The following is a 19,855-nucleotide window of genomic DNA, read 5'->3' as shown; positions in this document are numbered from 1 at the left end:
AATTAGCCTCGTGAGATTATATTATTATATATTTTCATGAAATTATAGTATATTATTTTATAAATTATTGTAACTAATTTTTACATAAAACTTATATTAATTTTTATTTTATTATAATAACGACCTTTCCGAATAGAATATTAAATTAATGAAATCATATATACTCGGGAACTTTCGCCCAAAATTTGTCGAGCCAAAGCCATTACAAGTTTACAACTACGATAAAGAAAATCGAAGAGGGGTGTATTGGATTGGGATTTTAAAGCATTTTTTTGCATTCATGAAATCCGAGGGTATTCGATTGGGATTGTTTGAAATCCATTAAAATCTTGAGGTATTCAATTGGGATTTCAAATTATGCTACAAAATCTGGTGGTATTCAATTGGGATTTTAAATTATGCTTTAAAATCCGATGGTATTCAATTGGGATTGTTTAAAATCCATTAAAATCTGATGGTATTCAAATGCTGATGGATTTTTTTGCATTTCATAAAATGAAGGATTTTGTGGCATTCTTCAGTGTATTTTAAGTTTTTTGAAATCCCATCAAAATCAATGGGATTTTGAAGCATTGTGCTTAAATCCTATCAACTCTGCGACATTTTATCAAGAATCCGCACAAAATCAAAATCAAACACAATCCATTAAAATCCATAGACTAAAAACAATCCATTAAAATCCCAATCGAATACACCCCTCGAAATTTCGAAACTTCGACACAAAAACCTAAGTGCAACGGGAACCCGCCTGCTCAAACATAACTCCAGTTCAGTTTTGCCGGAGAATCTTACATAAGCAATTTCTCTCACACACACGACCTCCATAAAACATAGCACCGGCGGCAATTTTGCATATTCATTCGACTCTCTCTCTCGCCCCCTCCCTCAGCTTTTTCATATTCAGAGTTTAGCATCTACTTGAAGACATGCCGCAAGGTTCTCTCTCCCTCTCTCTCCCTCCCTCCCCCCCTCTCTCTCTCTCTCTCCCTCCCCCCTCTCTCTCCCCCCCTCTCTCTCGATGTTTAGAGATAATTGTTCAACATAACTCTCTCTCTCTCTCTCTCTCTCTCTCTCTCCCTCTTTCCCTCCCTCTTCCCCCTCCCCTCGATGTTTAGAGATAATTATTTAACATAAGTATCATAATTATTCTGATAGATTGTGTACTTATAGATATGTTATGAATTACAGAGCTTCCAGGTTTCTATTTCGATGCTGAGAAGAACAGATACTTCCCTATCAGAGGCCCTATTCCTGGCTCATCTCGAAGTAATAATGATAATAATGCTTCTTCTTCCTCAAGCCGTGCTCATAAATCTTCGACTGAACCTGAACAGGTTTATTATTTCGCTTCCCTTTTCTTTTAGTATCATGTTATTGAATTTACTCTTTCGTGTTTCCAGTTCTTTTACGGTCAATATGAGCTTCTCCTATTATTTTAATGGATTTTTTGAGTGCTATTTATGCTTATTAGTATTGTTTGTAATCCGGAACATGGTGTTGCTAGTCTTGCTTAATATGTTTTAGTCATGGGAGAGGATTTGACATAATTGCGTTATACTTCAACAAACCAATAGTAGTTCCTTTAGGGGTCGTTTGGTTCGTGGAACGATATGGGGTTGGAATTAGGAATCGGGTTATGGAGGAATGGGGTTAAGGTATCATTTCTGATATCATGTGTTTGGTTGAGTATTGGAATAAATATGTTTAATTTTAAATATTATTATGTTATTGTTTAAATTATTTTATTTTATCAGATAAAAAAATTATAAAATTTCAATTATCATTAATAACAATTATTTGTACACATATATTTTTTTGTCATTCGTATTTTTGCGAAGAATAAAAAAACAAAACCAACAATGATACCCCCTACCAGCATCTCATACCCACATCTACTTTTGGGTTTCAAAAATTCATAATATGGGGGTTTAAGGTATGGGTATGAGGATAAAAAAAGTCCAACCAGACACTAGGTATGGGTTTGGTTGATTTCATACCCATACCTGATTCCTGATACCACACAACCAAACGACCCCTTAATGGTGTGTAGCTATGGGGTACATGAGAGGATAACATAAAGATAAAATTTGGTGTTTTGGTTGATTTCAGGGAGCCAAGCATAAATGAATTTATCATGATATGCTTATCAAAGAAGTCTCGCTCTGATTTCATGAGATTAAGTGTCTGCAAACATTAGTACTTCAAATTAGAGTAAACTAAACACATTGATGTTTAATACAAAAACTGTCATTATATTGGACATCTGTACTTATTTACCAGTTATGAAATTTCTTAGTTTGTGACAATTGTGTTGAAAGTACAAACTTTGGGGTATTGTAACTTGATGTACTTTGTTATCGCACCAAAACTTTAACACATCGGTCATTAAAGAAAATATCCGAGAGATGGAAGATTGGCGGTCTCAATATAATTATAGTTTTCATATTAGAAAACTATAATTATGGTTTCTCCATATTTCAAAGTTGGTGCACACATGCCATGACCTTAGAGTTAGCTATCTTTGGATTTGGATTAGCAGGTAATGGGAAAATTCATATGCACTTGACTACCCGAAGTTAACCAAAGCACCAAATTTGATCTTTTTGTCTGTCTCCTCCAACACGCCATAATTATGCATCCCAAGCGAACCTATGTTTCGCTTGATTGGTTTCTGGGAGAGTTCAGGGGATAGTGCAATTAGTGGGACTCGACTCAAATCCCATACCTGTCCATTTCATGATTACTTTACACGGGCTGTGAAGCTCGAACTCTTTGGGAAACCCAACTATATCCTTGTTGACATGGATATGGACACGGGCTATTTGGATAATGCGCACTTCTCGTTAGAGAAAATTGTAGATAGTCAAAGGTCGTTAGAGAAATTTGTAGGTAGTCAAAGGGTGATGTTGCACGAAGAGATAATTAAAAAAAGGTAAAGATGCTAAATCATCACTAAACTATAGTGGAACTTTTGGTTGAGTCACCAACTCAAAAAGTTTTCGATCAAATACTTGAACTATTTAAAACTTGCATAAAGGTTTCCACCTTTAATCCCGTTAAATCCCCTGACGAAAAATGACATGGATGCTGACATGACATATATAGACTCATCACTCGATATCGTATCATTTTCAATTAGATCACCAACTAATTATAATTTTAAATTAATTAAATTAAAAATTGAACATACATGTTTAATTCATTTAATTCATATTCTTACAAAAGATTCCACGTTTTTCAATTTTAATTATTTTAACAGTGAAGATTTGTACCAAAAGTACAACATATTCAAATGTTTAACTTTTCCGAATGTTTCAATTTGAAAACACGCAATTAATATATATGCCTTTTAGTCGATATGAGCAAATGAATATTTATAAATAACACAATTTTCTATCTAGTTTTTTGTTATCTATGAATTGCACCGAAAGTGTAAATGTTGTAAATGTTTAATTTTTGTTCTAAATGATTACACGTTGATTAAATTTAAAATTTTACGTACTCATTTAATCCATATGCTTATAAATTGATACAAGCACAAATATATTTTTAAAGAGATACCGATGATTTGTATACAAAAATTTAATTATAAAAGTTTTATGTGTGATTATAATTCAATAAAAATTAATATGGAACATGCGCATTTAATTTAGTGGTAAATTAGGTTCATGATTTTAATTTTGATGTGGACGCTGATATGCAGGGCCGACTAATCATTCTGGGATGCCCTGTTCAAAGAAAAAAAACGAGGCCCCTGAAAATGTAAAAATTATATTTTCATATAAATTTATTTTGTTAAAAATCATAAATAATAAATTATATAGAAGTAACGTTATTTATATTAATATAAAAATCAATAAAACAATGTTATATTGAATAATCTATTTTTACAAATAAGTAATATTATATTGTATATGTGATTGTTTACGTTATTTAATATAAAATCAATTTACAAACAAATATTAAATAATAAATTATAAAAGAAAACTACATAAGTTAAATTTTAATGGCTATGAACATTAAATTCTTATTTGATATTTACGTAATTTTTTATACAAAAAGTTAAAGATTTGAAGATAAATAAATAAACAAACAATCTATTTAATCAAATTAAGTAAAATATATAATATGCATAGTGATTTATCAAATTTGGGCCCCTTAAAATTTGAGGCCCTGTGCAAATGCTCCACTTGCACATGTTAATAGCTGGCTCTGCTGATATGGCTCCCACGTTGCATCTGACGTGGCTTAATTTAACGTGCTCTGTTAAGATTCGATGCATTTAAACGGCAGTGCAAGTGTTTTGAAGTCCAGTGATATGATTGCAGGCTAAATGAATTTTCTTTTTTGGGCTGGTGACTAACTGAAAGTTTCAGTATAGTATAGTGATGAATTAGCCTATATACCCTAATTAAAAATTAAGAAGAGTGAAGAAGAAGAAAAATAGGAGGGCCTGATGAGAAGATGTTTGAGGCAGAGGACAGAGCCTTTTTGTTTTTCTTTTTTGAAGTGGAAGGTATCTGGACAGTGTTTTTTTTTTTTTTTTTTTTTTTTTTTTTTTTTACTTTTTCGAAATGCTGTGTCTGGAGAGAACAATATATTGTACCCACCCTGATGTATTGCCCTGTCCAAATTGATTAAAGTCTCGGATCCTTATATAATGTTCCCAAGTCTTTGTTTTTTTGACACTGTCTGACGTGTGGATCTGATCTGCCTTCAATCAATACTAAAAGATACCAATTTAAAAATATTGAACACTGCTGTTTATGCTCTCTCATCACATTTCTTGAGGCATACTTTCATTTCGAAATACAACACTTATTTTAGTGTTTGTGTAATGCCTATCTCTTGTTCAGTCTTCACAGAGCTAATATCTAATTTTGTGCATCACAGTCTATGATACGTAAAGTATATAGAAGAGCTACCGCTAAAATGCTTCTAAGCAGGGAGTTATATGGTCATGTCATCATTTCTGCGAAAGGAAAATACAACTTTAGGGAGGAATGTACAAAGGGACTAGTATCAGAACCTACGGTATGCTCATCCAATCATATGCACATAGTTTCATAACTTGAGAATTTATTGTATCAGTTCTCGAGTGTTGTTAATACACATAACCCTTAATTAATTCGTACCCTTAAAGAATATATGAGTCTGTTGAGTGTGCCATGCTGTATACAGTTCTTTTTTCTCATATTTCAGAAGGTTCCACATAGTTATTTATAATATCTTGGAAATATATTTCTAGCCAAACTGTTAGCTGTGTAATTGATAATGTTAAGAATTACCATGTTGCAACAAAAACTATTTCTTGATTTCAAATTCCTGGTACAATGGACATTGACAATCAACACTTTCTTGATATTTGAACATTTTTACTTCCATATATTTTTGTTAATAGTGAGTATTACTAGGTTAGAGAAATGCTGAACGTTTTTTTCCTATAGTCAGGTTAATAACCATAGATGATTTAATGAGACTCATGTTGATATGTTCAGACATGCACCGTCTTTAATTTCATCCTTTTGTCAGATGTTCATGATTGATTATATTATTACTAGTACTTGCATTTAGTTTGACTTTATGGTTCAGATTTGGAGGTATAGTGGGACAGATGGTATTGCTTATAGTGCCTTGGAGCAAGTAGATTGTAGTACTGCCATGCAAAATGGGGACGTTAAGAATGAAGTTCTACTAGCAGGCGGTACAAATGGTTATCTCAGGTATGCCTTGTGATTAAACAAATTTTTAGTATACGGGACATATATAGTATTATAATGTTATTTTGATATGCATAACACTGTGTACTCTTAACTCATATTTTCTAGAATACATGATTAACAATGCAAATTTATGTTTCTGATAATTTATTAAAACATGGTATATAAAACATTTATAATTTATTAAAACATGGGCTTGATCATATTTTTTGTAGTCAGTTAGTGCGTAGATGACTGCGCAAAGTAGTAATAACCTGACAAATCTTATCACCTACAACTTGTGTTCAATAAAGGTTTTCAGGGCATGCCGGCATGGGCATGCCCACCAACTGAGTATAATGTATATTCTTTTCTTTTGATATGTTTTGGTCTAAATGGCTATGGTCAATATGAAAACTGTTATATAAATACATCAACAATTGTGCATAATTTCCTATATGTTGTATGACTGTACAAAATTTGTTTTGGGTAACATTAGATAGTCTTAAAAAATGACCTACTTATAAGGCACCTCAAAAGTTTGATTAAACATATAAATAACTTTTTTTTAAAAAAAAAACTTTGTTAGTTTTAACTCTTTTGAGTAGAGAGAATTTTTGGACTAAATGAGACTTAGGGTATTTAAGAAAGAAATTTTACACCAATAAAATGTGGTAATATGACTCTCTCTCGTTATATAACTATAACCGAACAAAGATGTGTAATGTGTCTCACCAAATTATAATAAGTGAAAAGAAAGGTTGCACGAGGACCTGACTCTTAAAAAAAAAATCAAATAATACAGTTTGAGTAGATCTTGAGATGATTTTAAGTCCTTATTTAAGATTATGTAGAGAAAAGGCATGCATTGTGAAGTGCAAAACATCATAAAATAATATTGTAGAAGATAATGTAGTAATTTATAAAAATCATACGAGTCTCTCCTCTCACCCTCTCAAAGCTGCCATCCCCAGTGGATGGTACTATCATCATCTACTAATTAACTGCAGTCTACCCTCTTGCTTTATTTCATTATTAGTAATGGATGTGAATTGCTCTATGTTACGTTCTGAAGAAAACCTCATCATGTATGTTGTCATATCACCACTTGTCCACATTAACATCCTTCTTAAAGCAACTTTCAACTTCATTTATACACCTTCTTTGTCCCCAAAAACTTGAATCCATATGCCATAGTTGGTCTATCGGCTATTATTCAACTATATAACTATCTGTTTCAGTCGACTTTGTCACAATATTTATCCACTTGTACCTCCTCTTTTAGTTACTACATCTTTTGATGATCAGTTATTCCCTCCCCCCCTCCATATAACCATAGTCTTGACTAATAATTTGAATTGAACTTTGTCATAACATTCATTACAAGCATTCCACTTTTTGTCACTATATCTCTCTACTATAAGTTATTCCTTCCCAATCAAAGTCCCTTCCTCTCCATACTTCTCCTGATGATAAAGGCCTACCATTCCCTGGATGAAAATTGTACTTTTTGGTCATCACATCCAATGTTGATGTCTATTTCCTTTCGGTCAAAACAGGTTGCATGAAGTTTTGTGCCATCAATGTTGGCCTCGTTACTCCAACGCACATACGTTTCTTATATGTCTTAGTAACCGTTAGTTATTTTGTTAACGTATGATAAATACTATGGACACTGTTTGGAGTAGCCTATCTTAGTAGTAGTAGTAGTACTACTACTACTACTACTAATAGTCTAATACTACTACTACTAATAGTCTAATACTACTACTACTACTACTACTACTCCACTGCTACCGCCGCTCCTGCGGCTGCTGCTGCTACTACTGCTACTCCTACTGCTACTGGTACTACTGCTATTAGTGTAGTTGATTAAGGGCAATGGCATTTCTGTCTTTTAATTGAGGGCAAAGGCATTTCCATCTTATAATTAAAGTAGTTACTCATTTGTGAGATTATATAATTGATCTATCAGTTGTATTTTTCATCATGTTGAATGATATGAAATTGGAACTTTCTTCCATTAATGTACTCTCTCCAGGGTTTCTAACTCTATTATCTCCTTCTTTGCTATACTGTGAAGCATGGGTTCGGGGATATGTGAATTCGGCAAATTTTAAAAAATGGGGATTTGGGTGCGAGTGCCCAGGGATACAGCAAATAATAAAAAGTAAAAAAAAATATATTATATATATATTTATATAGCAAAGCAAGAACTTATTTAGCAAAAGCAAGAACTAGTAAACTATGTAGTCATATACACCAAGTCTTTACAATTAAAAGACATCATACTAAGTCTTAGAAAATAAAAACATAATATTAATTTGACACTAAATATCATCATCAGCATAAATCATGGCTTCCATCTCGGGCTCATCAAGTAAAAGGCTCACTATCTCAAGCTCTTTAGCACCATCAGGTTGATCAAAGTGATCACCGCCAACATCCCACAACCTTGTCTCTCCTTTCAGATAATGATCACTCTTTCTGGAAAGGAGGTGCAGATTGGTGTGCACATAAACCAAGTCCTCTGCCCGAGTTGGTAGCATCTTATTCCTTTTAACTGAATGAATGAATAAAGGAAAAGTTGTCCTAATTGCTTCAAAGCTATTCTCTGAATATTTGGAGCTGAAGCTCCATGAACAAGCCACCACCACATCTTTGGATCCATAGTGCCTCTATCTTTTATAGTTAAACGTGTAATCGCCTAATGACCGCCTAGGCGGTGCACTAGCCCCTAGCATTACCTATATGCCTTAAGAAGTATGATTTGAATCATAGAACAATTAACACATTGGTGGGATTTATATATGCATCGCCTATTTCCTGGATCAATTAAATACTTGAATGACTACACAATGTGTATTCATATAAAGCACATCTCCGTAAAAAAAAATTGAAGTTAAATGGTAATGTAACACATCCGGGTCAAGGCACAAATATGAAAGTATTTACAAGGACAAGGCTCAAGGGTAAAAGAGACATTTCCAATGCAGGGGCAATTGTGTCATTGGAGAAAGGTGAGAGCTGCTAGGGTTAAGGACAGAGCAAGACGGTGGAAGGGGGTTATCGAAATATTGTGTGTAGTTTTTCTTAATAGATCTGGGAGAGAGCGAGCCTCTCGAAAGCTCTGCAATTTGTTACGCTATAATCAGTACTAATACTCTATTTCTCAGTCTTTTGTTGCTATTAATTGAGAAGTTGCTTGGAGCCCTTGTTCATTTTTGCTAGCATTCTATTACAATTGGTATCAGAGCCTTCGATCTATGGGACCACCGACTGTTAATCAGCGGATCGAGCAATTGGAGGACAAGGCGACGACAATTGAGGAGTCGATGTCGGAAATGGTGACTAAGGCGGTTGATGCAGCTCTGGTTGCGATGAAGCATTCGTTAACTGAGTTGTTGGTGGAAGGGCAAGCTGTGGCGGTGCGCAAGCAAGGTGAGGAACTTGATACTCTCGCCATGCGACTGGAAGGGCGCCTTAGTCGTGCTCGTGAGCACCAGGAACAAATGATTAATATGATCAGATCTGATCAATTGAAGTTTCACTCTGAGATGCGATCTACCCTTTCGAGTTTTCACTCATCTTTGGGCCAAGTGGTAGACAAAGGAGAGGGCAGTGCCAACCATCTCGGCTCGCCGATTGGGGGTACTGGAGGGGGCCCTTCGGTGGCTGTGGGAGGTCGACTTGGACCTTCAGTGGGGATGGGGGTGCCTGTGAATGATGGTCCGGGATTTGGGCATTTTGGATCTGGAGTTCCTGGGAGTCATACGACACATGGGGGATATGGTTCGGGTGGCTCAGGGGCTGGTCAGGGCAATTGGCGGTATAGAAAATTGGATATGCCAGTGTTTGATGGTACTGATCCTGACGGTTGGATTTTGAGGGTTGAACGCTATTTTAGCTTTTATAGACTGACTGAGGAGGAGATGCTCGAGGCTGTTGTGGTGGCATTGGAGGGTGACGCCTTACGTTGGTACCAGTGGGAACATAAGAGGAGACCAATACGATTGTGGGTGGATTTGAAGGACTTCATCCTCCGTCAGTTTCGACCTACTAATGGTGGCTCGTTGTATGAGCAGTGGTTGGCCACATCTCAAGTCACTACGGTACTGGACTATCGTCGAAAGTTCATAGAGATGGCGGCACCTCTTGACCGCATCTCCGAGAATATTTTGATGGGACAATTTATCAATGGCCTGCGGGACGATATCAAGGTCGAGGTGCGTCTGTTGAATCCCATTACACTCGAACAGGCCATGGAATTGGCTATGCGAGTAGAAGAGCGCAATAAGGTGACTGGCACTCTAAAAGGGGGGGGAGGCTCAATTAAATCGGGCTCTTATGCTGTGACGGGAAAAGGGGGTTCGAATTTTACAGTGCCAAACAAGGGTGGTGCAGTTAGTGGGTCTGAATCTCAGGCTTCTGTGGCCTCGCCTAAGGTACTGCCCCCACTGCTCAGTGGTGCCAAGCCATGGGGCGAAGTCAAGCGTCTCACGGAGAAGGAGTTGATGGACAAGAAAGCTAAGGGGTTGTGTTTTCGTTGCGACGATAAGTGGGCTCAAGGGCATAGATGCAAAAACAAAGAGCTGAGTGTGCTGCTTATGGAGGAGGATGCAGAGGATGGAGAGGTGGAGTTAGTGGTACAGGAGCCGGTTCTGGAGAACCCCTTTCATACTGAGGTATCACTAAACTCTGTCATTGGGCTTTCAAATCCTAAAACCATGAAATTGTTAGGTTATATTGGTACTGAGGAAGTGGTGGTGATGATAGACCCCGGGGCCACGCATAATTTCGTGTCCCGGGCTGTCGTAGAGAAACTACAGCTGCCTGTCACAGAGTCGGGTAAATTTGGGGTGAGTTTGGGCAATGGGGAAGCCATTACTGGGCAGGGTGTATGCCAGAATGTTCAACTCCAGTTGGCTGGGGGCGTGGCTGTGTTTGAGAATTTTTTGCCGCTAACTTTGGGAAGTTCGGATATAATTCTGGGTGTACAGTGGCTTGAAAAGTTGGGCCCCGTCACTACTAACTGGAAGACCCAGGAGATGCGCTTTGATCTTAATGGACTTCCAGTTCGCATCGTGGGTGACCCATCTTTGGTTCATGCCAAGGTGTCCTTGAAAGCCATGTTTCGTCAATTACGGAAAACCGGTGTGGGATATTGGGTGGAGTGCAACCAGTTGGATACATCAGTGTCTCTTGCGGAGTCTTTTGAACAGCAGTTACACCGGATTCCGGCCTTCCTTCACACAACTGTGGGTCAGTTTTCGGGAGTTTTTCAGAATCCATCAGGTTTACCTCCAAGCCGGGGTCATGAGCACTCCATTAATCTCAGACAGGGCAGCAATCCAGTGGGTACTCGACCTTACCGTTATCCCCAAAGTCAGAAGGACGAAATTGAGAAATTAATTGCAGAAATGCTTGCTGCCGGTTACATTAAACCTTCTAAAAGCCCATACTCGAGCCCGGTGTTGTTGGTTCGCAAGAAGGATGGATCGTGGCGGTTTTGTGTGGATTACCGTGCCCTGAATAAAGAAACAATTCCGGATAAGTATCCTATTCCGGTCATTGAGGAACTACTGGACGAATTGAAGGGAGCACAGATTTTTTCGAAGCTCGATCTTAAGGCTGGCTATCATCATATCCTTGTCACCCCCGAGGACACCCACAAAACCGCGTTCAGAACTCACAATGGCCACTACGAATTCGTGGTCATGCCTTTCGGCCTCATGAACGCACCGGCAACCTTTCAGTCATTGATGAATGACGTGTTCCGGTCTTACCTTCGACGCTTCGTCCTCGTCTTTTTTGACGACATCCTAGTGTACAGCAAGTCCGAATCTGAGCATATTCATCACCTGCAGTTGGTTTTGGAACTGCTTCACAAACATCAGTTGTATGCTAACTTGAAGAAATGTGACTTTGGGCGGACTACTATATCATATTTGGGGCACATGATTTCGGGTGCTGGGGTGGCTGTGGATATGGAGAAGGTCCAGTCAATGTTGGATTGGCCTCAACCCCGCAATTTAAGGGAGCTCCGCGGATTTCTGGGCTTGACCGGCTATTACCGGCGTTTTATAGCCAATTATGCCCACATTGCTCAACCATTGACTCAGCAGTTAAAGAAGGATTCGTTTGGCTGGTCTGAGGACGCTACGAACTCATTTCAGAACCTTAAGGCTGCTCTAATTAACCCCCCTGTGCTGGCATTACCAGACTTCGAAAAAGAGTTTGTGATTGAGGCCGACGCCTCCGGATTTGGCCTTGGTGCGGTTCTGATGCAAGCAGGCCGACCTCTAGCATACTACAGCAAATTGTTGGGGGTCCAGGCCCGTCAAAAATCAATATATGAAAAAGAATTGATGGCGATTTGCCTAGCAATTCAGAAGTGGAGACATTACCTTGCGGGCCGCCATTTTATTGTCTGCACTGATCAGCAGAGTCTTAAGCATATCATGTTACAGCGGGAGGTGAATGTGGAGTATCAGAAATGGGTCCGTAAGCTGATGGGATTTGATTTTGAGGTCCGTTATAAGCCAGGGCTGACTAACAAAGCTGCGGATGCTCTGTCCCGGAAACAAGCGGAAATTGGGTTGAATGCCTTGGTTTCGCGAGCTGCCATAGATTGGACAGAATTAGATAAAGAATTGGCAGCCGACAAGGTGATACAGAAGTTGGTCACCACGGTGAGCCAGAGTACTGGGAATGTTAATGGGTTTTATTTGAAAGAAGGCCGGTTGTGGTTCAAAGAGCGTTGCGTCATATCACAGTCCTCCAGCTTTATTCCCTCCTTGCTCTATGAGTATCATGACTCGGTGGTGGGTGGCCACGGGGGCGAGCTTAGGACTTATTTACGCTTAGCAGGGGATTGGTACTGGGTTGGTATGCGGAGAGATGTGGCTAAATATGTCCAGCAATGCTTGATTTGTCAGCAGCAAAAAGCGTCTCAACAGGTTCCTGCCGGGCTATTACAGCCCTTGCCAATACCATCTCAGATTTGGGATGATATTTCTATGGATTTTATTGACGGGTTGCCCTTGTCTAAAGGATTTAATTCGATTTTTGTTGTGGTTGATCGCTTATCTAAGTATGCTCATTTTATTGGGTTGAAACACCCATACACTGCTCCCACTGTAGCGGAGGTTTTTGTTCGTGAGATTGTACGCTTACACGGCTTCCCAGTTTCCATTGTCTCCGATAGGGACCGGATTTTTCTGAGTTTGTTTTGGAAGGAGTTATTTCGCTTACAGGGGACTGCTTTGAAGCACAGCACAGCCTACCATCCTCAGACGGATGGCCAAACCGAGATTGTGAACAAGGGTTTGGAGTCTTATTTGCGGTGTTTCATTGGGGGCAAACCAAAATCCTGGGCTCAGTGGTTGTCATGGGCTGAATTTTCTTATAATACTGCTCCCCACAGTTCTACAAAGTTCAGTCCCTTCAAGATTGTGTATGGCCGCGATCCTCCTCAGCTGTTACACTTCGGTCGTGGTCAGACCCCAGTGCATAGTTTGGATGAAATGTTGCTGGAAAGAGATGCCATTTTAGCTGATTTGCAATTTCATTTGTTACAATCCCAGCAACGCATGAAGGCTGCTGCTGATACGCACCGTCGGGATGAGGTGTTTGAGGTCGGGGATCAAGTTTTCCTTAAGTTACAGCCGTACCGTCAGAGTTCTCTCGCACGGAGGCCGTTTGAGAAGCTAGCATCTCGCTTCTATGGGCCATTTCTAGTTCTGGAAAAGGTGGGGAAGGTGGCGTATAAATTGGAGTTACCAGCCTCAAGCCGGATTCACCCTGTTTTTCACATTTCCCAGCTGAAGAGGTTCATTGGCACTGCTCCTGTGTCCCCCAATATACCAGACCAGTTGTCTCCAGAATTGGAGTTGGTAGTCGAACCAGAAGAGGTCTTAGCTGTCAGGCAAGTGCACCAGGGTAACTCAGCTCACATGGAGGTGTTAATCAAGTGGAAGGGATTACCCACATTTGAGGCGACTTGGGAGGACATCACACTCACGTCACAGCGTTTCCCTTCATTTCACCTTGAGGACAAGGTGAATCTTGCAGGGCGGGGAAATGTAACACATCCGGGTCAAGGCACAAATATGAAAGTATTTACAAGGACAAGGCTCAAGGGTAAAAGAGACATTTCCAATGCAGGGGCAATTGTGTCATTGGAGAAAGGTGAGAGCTGCTAGGGTTAAGGACAGAGCAAGACGGTGGAAGGGGGTTATCGAAATATTGTGTGTAGTTTTTCTTAATAGATCTGGGAGAGAGCGAGCCTCTCGAAAGCTCTGCAATTTGTTACGCTATAATCAGTACTAATACTCTATTTCTCAGTCTTTTGTTGCTATTAATTGAGAAGTTGCTTGGAGCCCTTGTTCATTTTTGCTAGCATTCTATTACAGGTAAGCTTGTGGATGCTTTGGTTAATATTATTTAGCTACAATGACTATCAGAACCATTCTTTTGTTAGTTTTTATTAGTTACCATTTAATGTCAGCCTATTGTGAATATTTGTTGTGAATATTTCCATATAATTCTTTGCAAATAGTTTCCGTTTCATATTTAGCCTTTTGCAGTTTTCATGTAGTTGATAAACATGCTCTACAATTTACTCATGGAGTTAGAGGCACACCAGATTGTGCATGGCCTCTTGATACGAAAGCGAAAGAAAGATCTGCTCAATCACCTGGACATCTATGGAGACTTGATGGAGCTTCACTGAATATGTCCTCTTCTATATCTTGCATAAAGAAATTCGGGAAGCCCGGTCAGCATAAGATTTTGTATCCTTTAAATTTTTGTGAGGATGTGTATCTTTATTTTATAGGAAAGAATAATTTTTTAAGCTGCTTAATAAATAACGGTATTATCTTCTAAGTATCTCTTGCATCATGTATCTTCAATATCTTTAGGAAACTGAGTCTGTTACCTTTATGCATGTGCATAAAGGTAGAGAAGGTACCCATCGGCACAACTAGAGAACTATCTCATGTTAAGGCTTATCATCTTATTCTCTGCTATTTTTATTGGGATGTATGTAGTCACAGATGTGATGAACAATCTTCTTGCACATTTATGGTTTCTGAGTTTCTGTATTGTAGCAGAAAATCATCTTGCTTTCCTGCTTTGAATTGGCTGTTTAAATGGGGAGGTTTTGACATAGGCTCAGTTTGCAAGTAACTTCAGGTAGTCATTCAAAGCTTTATCTTATGTAAGTGAAAATTGAACTTGTAAAACCTTGACAGAAGGGAACAGGATTGCTACCCTGGGATCTGACACATCTGGTGGATCTGTTTCTGTGCTGAACCTTAGTCATCAACATGCGCTCCCTTCAGGTTTACCCATGATACAGGGAAATTTTTATGAAATTGCATCATTTAATCGCACAGTTTGGACTGCAGATTGCAACTCCAGGGGTAGTCAAGCTTTAATAGGCAAGTTCAGAACTTTTCTTTAGCTAGTCAATCACATATTAATTAAAGAATTTCAGTCTTGCTTCATTCTCTCATAAAAATGTTTTTGATACTTGCTTATCTTGCAGTATTAGTTTTTATTTGTACACTTTGTAATCAAGCCCCACCTTTTTGGTCGTATAGGAACCAACCTTGGAGTTACATTATTGAATATTGAAACTGGATCACAGTTATGGGTTTGTCGTTGTAAGAGCGATATTTTCTCAGTACAAATGGATCAATCGGTAAGTTTCCAGACAGCTCTTGATTACGTGTCTGTCTTACAGGTGCCTATATCTGAATAAGATAAACAAGTTTATAAAAGTGATGACTAAATTAATATTGCACTTTGTTGAGTAATACACCCTCCCACCCACCCAATGCTTTACATTAGGGGTGGGCATGGAGGTTGAGAAAAATGTATGGGCATGGAGGTTGAGAAAAATGTATAAAATAGTGTGAAAGAGTAAGAAAAGTGGGTAATGTGGTGGACCCATTGATATTAAACTGATAGATGGGGAAAGGTGGATGAAAGTAGTGGGTGAGATTATTTTTTTATATTATAAAAGTTTACTACTTTTGGAAAGTTTTTAAATGTAAAGAATCGAGAGGGACATCCTAAAAAGGAAAGTGTAAAGGAATGGATGGAGTACATGTTTTACTAAGAAGAGACCTAATTAACAGTGCTGTAAGTTATACTTGTCGTTATGAGATGCAGATAAAGTTTAAATATTATATCCAAGAAAATGGCTTCTCTTTGTGCAAGGATAGTAATACTCATAATTTACAGTTTGAGTTATATCTTACAAGAATATGTTCCAAGTAATAATTTCTCTCCATAGTGCTTATATAAACTTCCTTCCAGAGTTGAATCTTCAGCCTAGTGAACTTGTTTTTTTTTCCCAGGAGAATAGTGCATTGTGTGGACTGCGAAATGGAGCAATTGTGAACGTTGATTTTCGGCTGAGGCCACACAGCAATTTTAGACTTACTAGACAACGAGTCGCGCTGCATTCTAACAACACTAGGAAGTCATTGAGCGGAGCTAGTCAAAATGCTAAGAAACACTGGTTTGAGGTTATTTTCTTTGCCCTGTATATACATGATAGTATAATTTTATTATTTTTATTGTCATATGATGCGCCCTTTGTCTTCTTTAAACAGGCAAAGAGTTGGTCTATGTATGTAGTAAAAGCATTGTGAATTGAAGAAATTATTTGTATAATCTAGCCTTTATATTCAACCTGTGATTTTAATTACAACATAATTGGCATTATCTAGACAGTACACTTTTGTATTTCAGGACCAGATACTAGATACTGATATTAATTCTTTACCTAATAGTTTGAAACAATTCTGTACGATTTCATCGGATCCTGTGTCTTTTAGCAATACATTCTATAAATATGTCTTATCATTTCTCGATCTGATGCTATGCAGTTTATGGGGAGCATACATCACCATGGTACAATATCAATGCCTTCATCTATTTCCTGGTAGGTTCATTCACACACCCCATATTAGTTACAGTCCACGCACCCTCTCTCCTCCCCCCCCCCACCCTCCTCCACTCTCTAATGATTTATAATTTTTTTTTTTAATGCAGTTTGGCATCACTTAAGTTGTATGACCAATACTTTCTAGCGAGCTCCATGGATGGATCTGTAAGCACTTACATTTTCTTAATTTGTGAATAAATTTTAAAATATATCCTTTCTGCACATGTGCAAGATTTTTCTCAGCCTACCTGTTATTTAGTGGATTGACTGAATTGAACTTTTAACTTTTCATTTTAGAAAAGAAGTCAAAAGCATCCTAAGGTCTAATTCAGTAGATCTTCCTCAAGTTCTTGAGGAAGTCTAGAGCATAACAGTAGAACTTTCAGATCAATAAGCATAAAGAAAGCATGTTCACTAAAGATGATAAGAATAGTAGTAGATAATTGAGCTGGTAACTATTATATGTTTATTAGCTCCTACAAGTTGGAAACTTTTTACAATTGGTTGGCTTAGACTTACAAAGGTACCCAGAACTAGTAAGATCTTTATCACAGAATTCTCTTTTTAAACACTCTACAAGAGATAATTGCTGGCTTTAATAGGTCGCCAGAATGTGGGAGTGGTAGTTTGGACCCGTTTTCGATCTTACTGAGAAAATTTGTGGAAGTAGCATGCTACCTTTTGGAATGGCAGATGAATGACACCCCCTCCTCAAAAAAAAATGTAAAAGAGAGAATCCACTATCCAGTAATGATTGACTAACCAGGGGTAAGCTGTTGCGAATTTGGCGACTGTGCTATATTCCAGCACCTAACATCATTTGAACCAAAGGTTTAATGATCCATATACTGATAAGATTGGAATTAAATTTTCCTTACAAGTATTCAAGTACTTATGTCCAAAATTGATCTCTACTCTTGCAAATGTTTGCTATAACCTTTTTTTTGGCAGTCATAACATGTTCACTTCTCAGATCAAACTTTATGATCAAAGAATGGTTCAGAGGGGGGCTGTGCAATCTTACGAGGGAAATGTGAATTCTCATACTAAAATTCAGCTTGGAGTTGACCCATCAGAGAACTTTGTTGCATCAGGTTACAGTTTAAAGCTTATGTAGTATAATCTTTTTATGTATTCCTAGTAGTTTTTAAAGTCTAGCTTATATAAATACTAAATCAAAATAGGTGGAGAAGACAGCAAATTGCGGCTTTGGAGTATCAAGTCTGGAGAACTACTGTTGGAGGAGAAGTTCATGACTTCTATCCCCTCAGTTGTTTGTTGGCAGAAAAGCGAAGGTATCTTTTTTGGTATCAATCCCTCCCTAATACGATAAGAAAAATCCGAAAAACAAAAGCAAAAAAATAGATGACATGCACACACTTGAACATAGGTAATTAAATTTTGCAAGGATATCAAATGACATTGCTTGGCAGATAACTGTGCAAGGGGTGACTATATAGATGATGAGCACTCTTATTGGGGGAAAGCCTGGCTTGGATCTCGAGACGGTCTCTTTCATATGCGGTGGCCGTAGTTTGCCTTTAAAACCCAAATTCACTGTCTTCTGAATTCGTTCATTTTCTACCTTGATATCAACGGGCTCTACTTGAAATTTAGCAAAGTGCTGAAATGGCCATACTTTGGATTTATCATCCAAGTTTTAAGTTGGTCTCTAAAAGATAATAGAGCTTAATCTAGAACTCTGATCAACTTCTTAATCTCCAAATTATTATTATGGACGCCAAAATATAACTCACTCCTGGTGATCAACTCTTCAATCTCAACTATCAACTTCTATGGCCCATGGTGATCCATTCAAACTTGTAAATTTGGATATGAAGGTTAAATATTGTGGATTTCCAAAGATGTACTCTTTAGTTGGACTAATGAGTCTTCAATTAAATATGAGATGTATATATATGATCTAACTCAGTAACTTTGTTTTGTATTTTTATGTTGATGTTTATTATGGGAAATTAAAGACCTTGGCCTGAGATTTATATTGAATTTTTTGAGGATTTTTTAGCTTGTGATTTTTAACATTTGTCTTGAATATGAATTAAGTTTAACTATCTTAGAATGAAATTTATTAGATTGACATTTTTAATAATTTTTAACTTGTGATTTTTCAACAAATAGGACTTGTATTTAATTTGCCAAACACTAATTAAATTTAACAAATTACACTTATATATAATAAGTGTAAGGGAGATAATTTGGTCGCATGGTTGTATGGTCCAAAAGCTTATCATCCGTTAGATCGTATATGAACAAATAAACACCGTTAGATTAGAATAAAATTAATTTCTGTTCCATAAGAAAACTGATATCTACTTGTATGTTTATAATTCTTTTTTCTAATAGTTTCCCGATTCCTTGATTAACAAATTGTTCCTAGTTTTTCGATTCATTCGTTCAATCAACAAATAAATATTAAAAGAGCTAAAATAACTTATATTTATGTGAACAATCGAATTTAGTTTTACAAGATATTTATTATTTATTACAAAAGTTATGTAATATATTCAATATACCTTTTTGAAAATTTAAAAAAGTATGTAATTTATTCAAATATAACTTGTTAATGATATTATATTCTATTATCCTAAATGTTCTTGATTATTATTTATATGTTTTCTATATTGTGATATCAATACTATTAATACAATTTTTTAGGTTTTGGATTTTGTATAATTTTAAGTTTAAAAACTGAAATTAAATATCATTTCAAAAAAGCATGATATTAAATATATGTATTTAGTTTGCCTTTATAATACTTTGAATTAATAATGTAAAATATTTTAATATCAAACTAAAATTTAATTTTAAGAACACATACTTTTTAAAATTTGGCTAAATAAGTTCTTAGTAATAAATATAATAGAGGATACTAAGTTACCGATGATGACATAATAATTAAAATAAGATAATTTATTATTAATTTTAATGAACTACTCTCTATGTATTTTAATTGTTAAAATAATTATTTCTAATTTTTTTCGATTGTAAAATGTTTAAATATTTCAATTGATGATATCTGAGAAAGATCTTTCACAATTTGAAAACATAATTAATTATTTTGCAATTCAGTATAAAATTTTAAATTAGTGAATACTAATTTTATATGAAATAATGTTTTAATGTTAAAACTTATCTATATTACATATCAATGTATGAATTATATTAATATGTT

General features: G+C 36.8%; 1 protein-coding gene across 3 annotated transcripts; it reads left to right on the top strand.

Moving 5' to 3' along the window:
• Nucleotides 1–706: 706 nt before the first annotated feature.
• Nucleotides 707–18,669, top strand: LOC108216509 (uncharacterized). 3 transcript variants are annotated; one of them, XM_064090989.1, is made up of 13 exons: nucleotides 707–936; nucleotides 1,189–1,334; nucleotides 4,894–5,034; nucleotides 5,593–5,723; nucleotides 14,288–14,494; nucleotides 14,967–15,145; nucleotides 15,308–15,408; nucleotides 16,070–16,240; nucleotides 16,604–16,659; nucleotides 16,770–16,827; nucleotides 17,636–17,756; nucleotides 17,847–17,957; nucleotides 18,096–18,669. In XM_064090989.1, the coding sequence occupies exons 1-13, from the start codon at nucleotides 927–929 to the stop codon at nucleotides 18,194–18,196; spliced, it is 1,533 nt and encodes a 510-aa protein (XP_063947059.1). In that variant the 5' UTR covers nucleotides 707–926; the 3' UTR covers nucleotides 18,197–18,669. The 3 variants fall into 3 exon arrangements, with proteins under 3 accessions (XP_063947059.1, XP_063947060.1, XP_063947061.1); XM_064090990.1 differs by having other exon boundaries at nucleotides 796–936; nucleotides 18,123–18,340; XM_064090991.1 differs by lacking the exons at nucleotides 17,847–17,957; nucleotides 18,096–18,669 and having other exon boundaries at nucleotides 796–936; nucleotides 17,614–17,714.
• The last annotated feature ends 1,186 nt before the right edge of the window (nucleotides 18,670–19,855 follow it).

This window comes from Daucus carota, chromosome 1, assembly GCF_001625215.2.
Source record: "Daucus carota subsp. sativus chromosome 1, DH1 v3.0, whole genome shotgun sequence".
In the NCBI taxonomy this organism is placed as follows: Eukaryota; Viridiplantae; Streptophyta; class Magnoliopsida; order Apiales; family Apiaceae; genus Daucus; species Daucus carota.
Note: the sequence above shows the minus strand (reverse complement) of the source record. Positions and strands in the feature narration are given on the sequence as shown.

Excerpts from the sequence above, each read along its gene's own strand:
- LOC108216509 (XM_064090989.1), top strand. Across the intron at positions 17,757-17,846 it reads AGAGAACTTTGTTGCATCAG|GTGGAGAAGACAGCAAATTG; the intron begins GTTACAGTTTAA and ends AAATCAAAATAG. Across the intron at positions 17,958-18,095 it reads TTGTTGGCAGAAAAGCGAAG|ATAACTGTGCAAGGGGTGAC; the intron begins GTATCTTTTTTG and ends ATTGCTTGGCAG.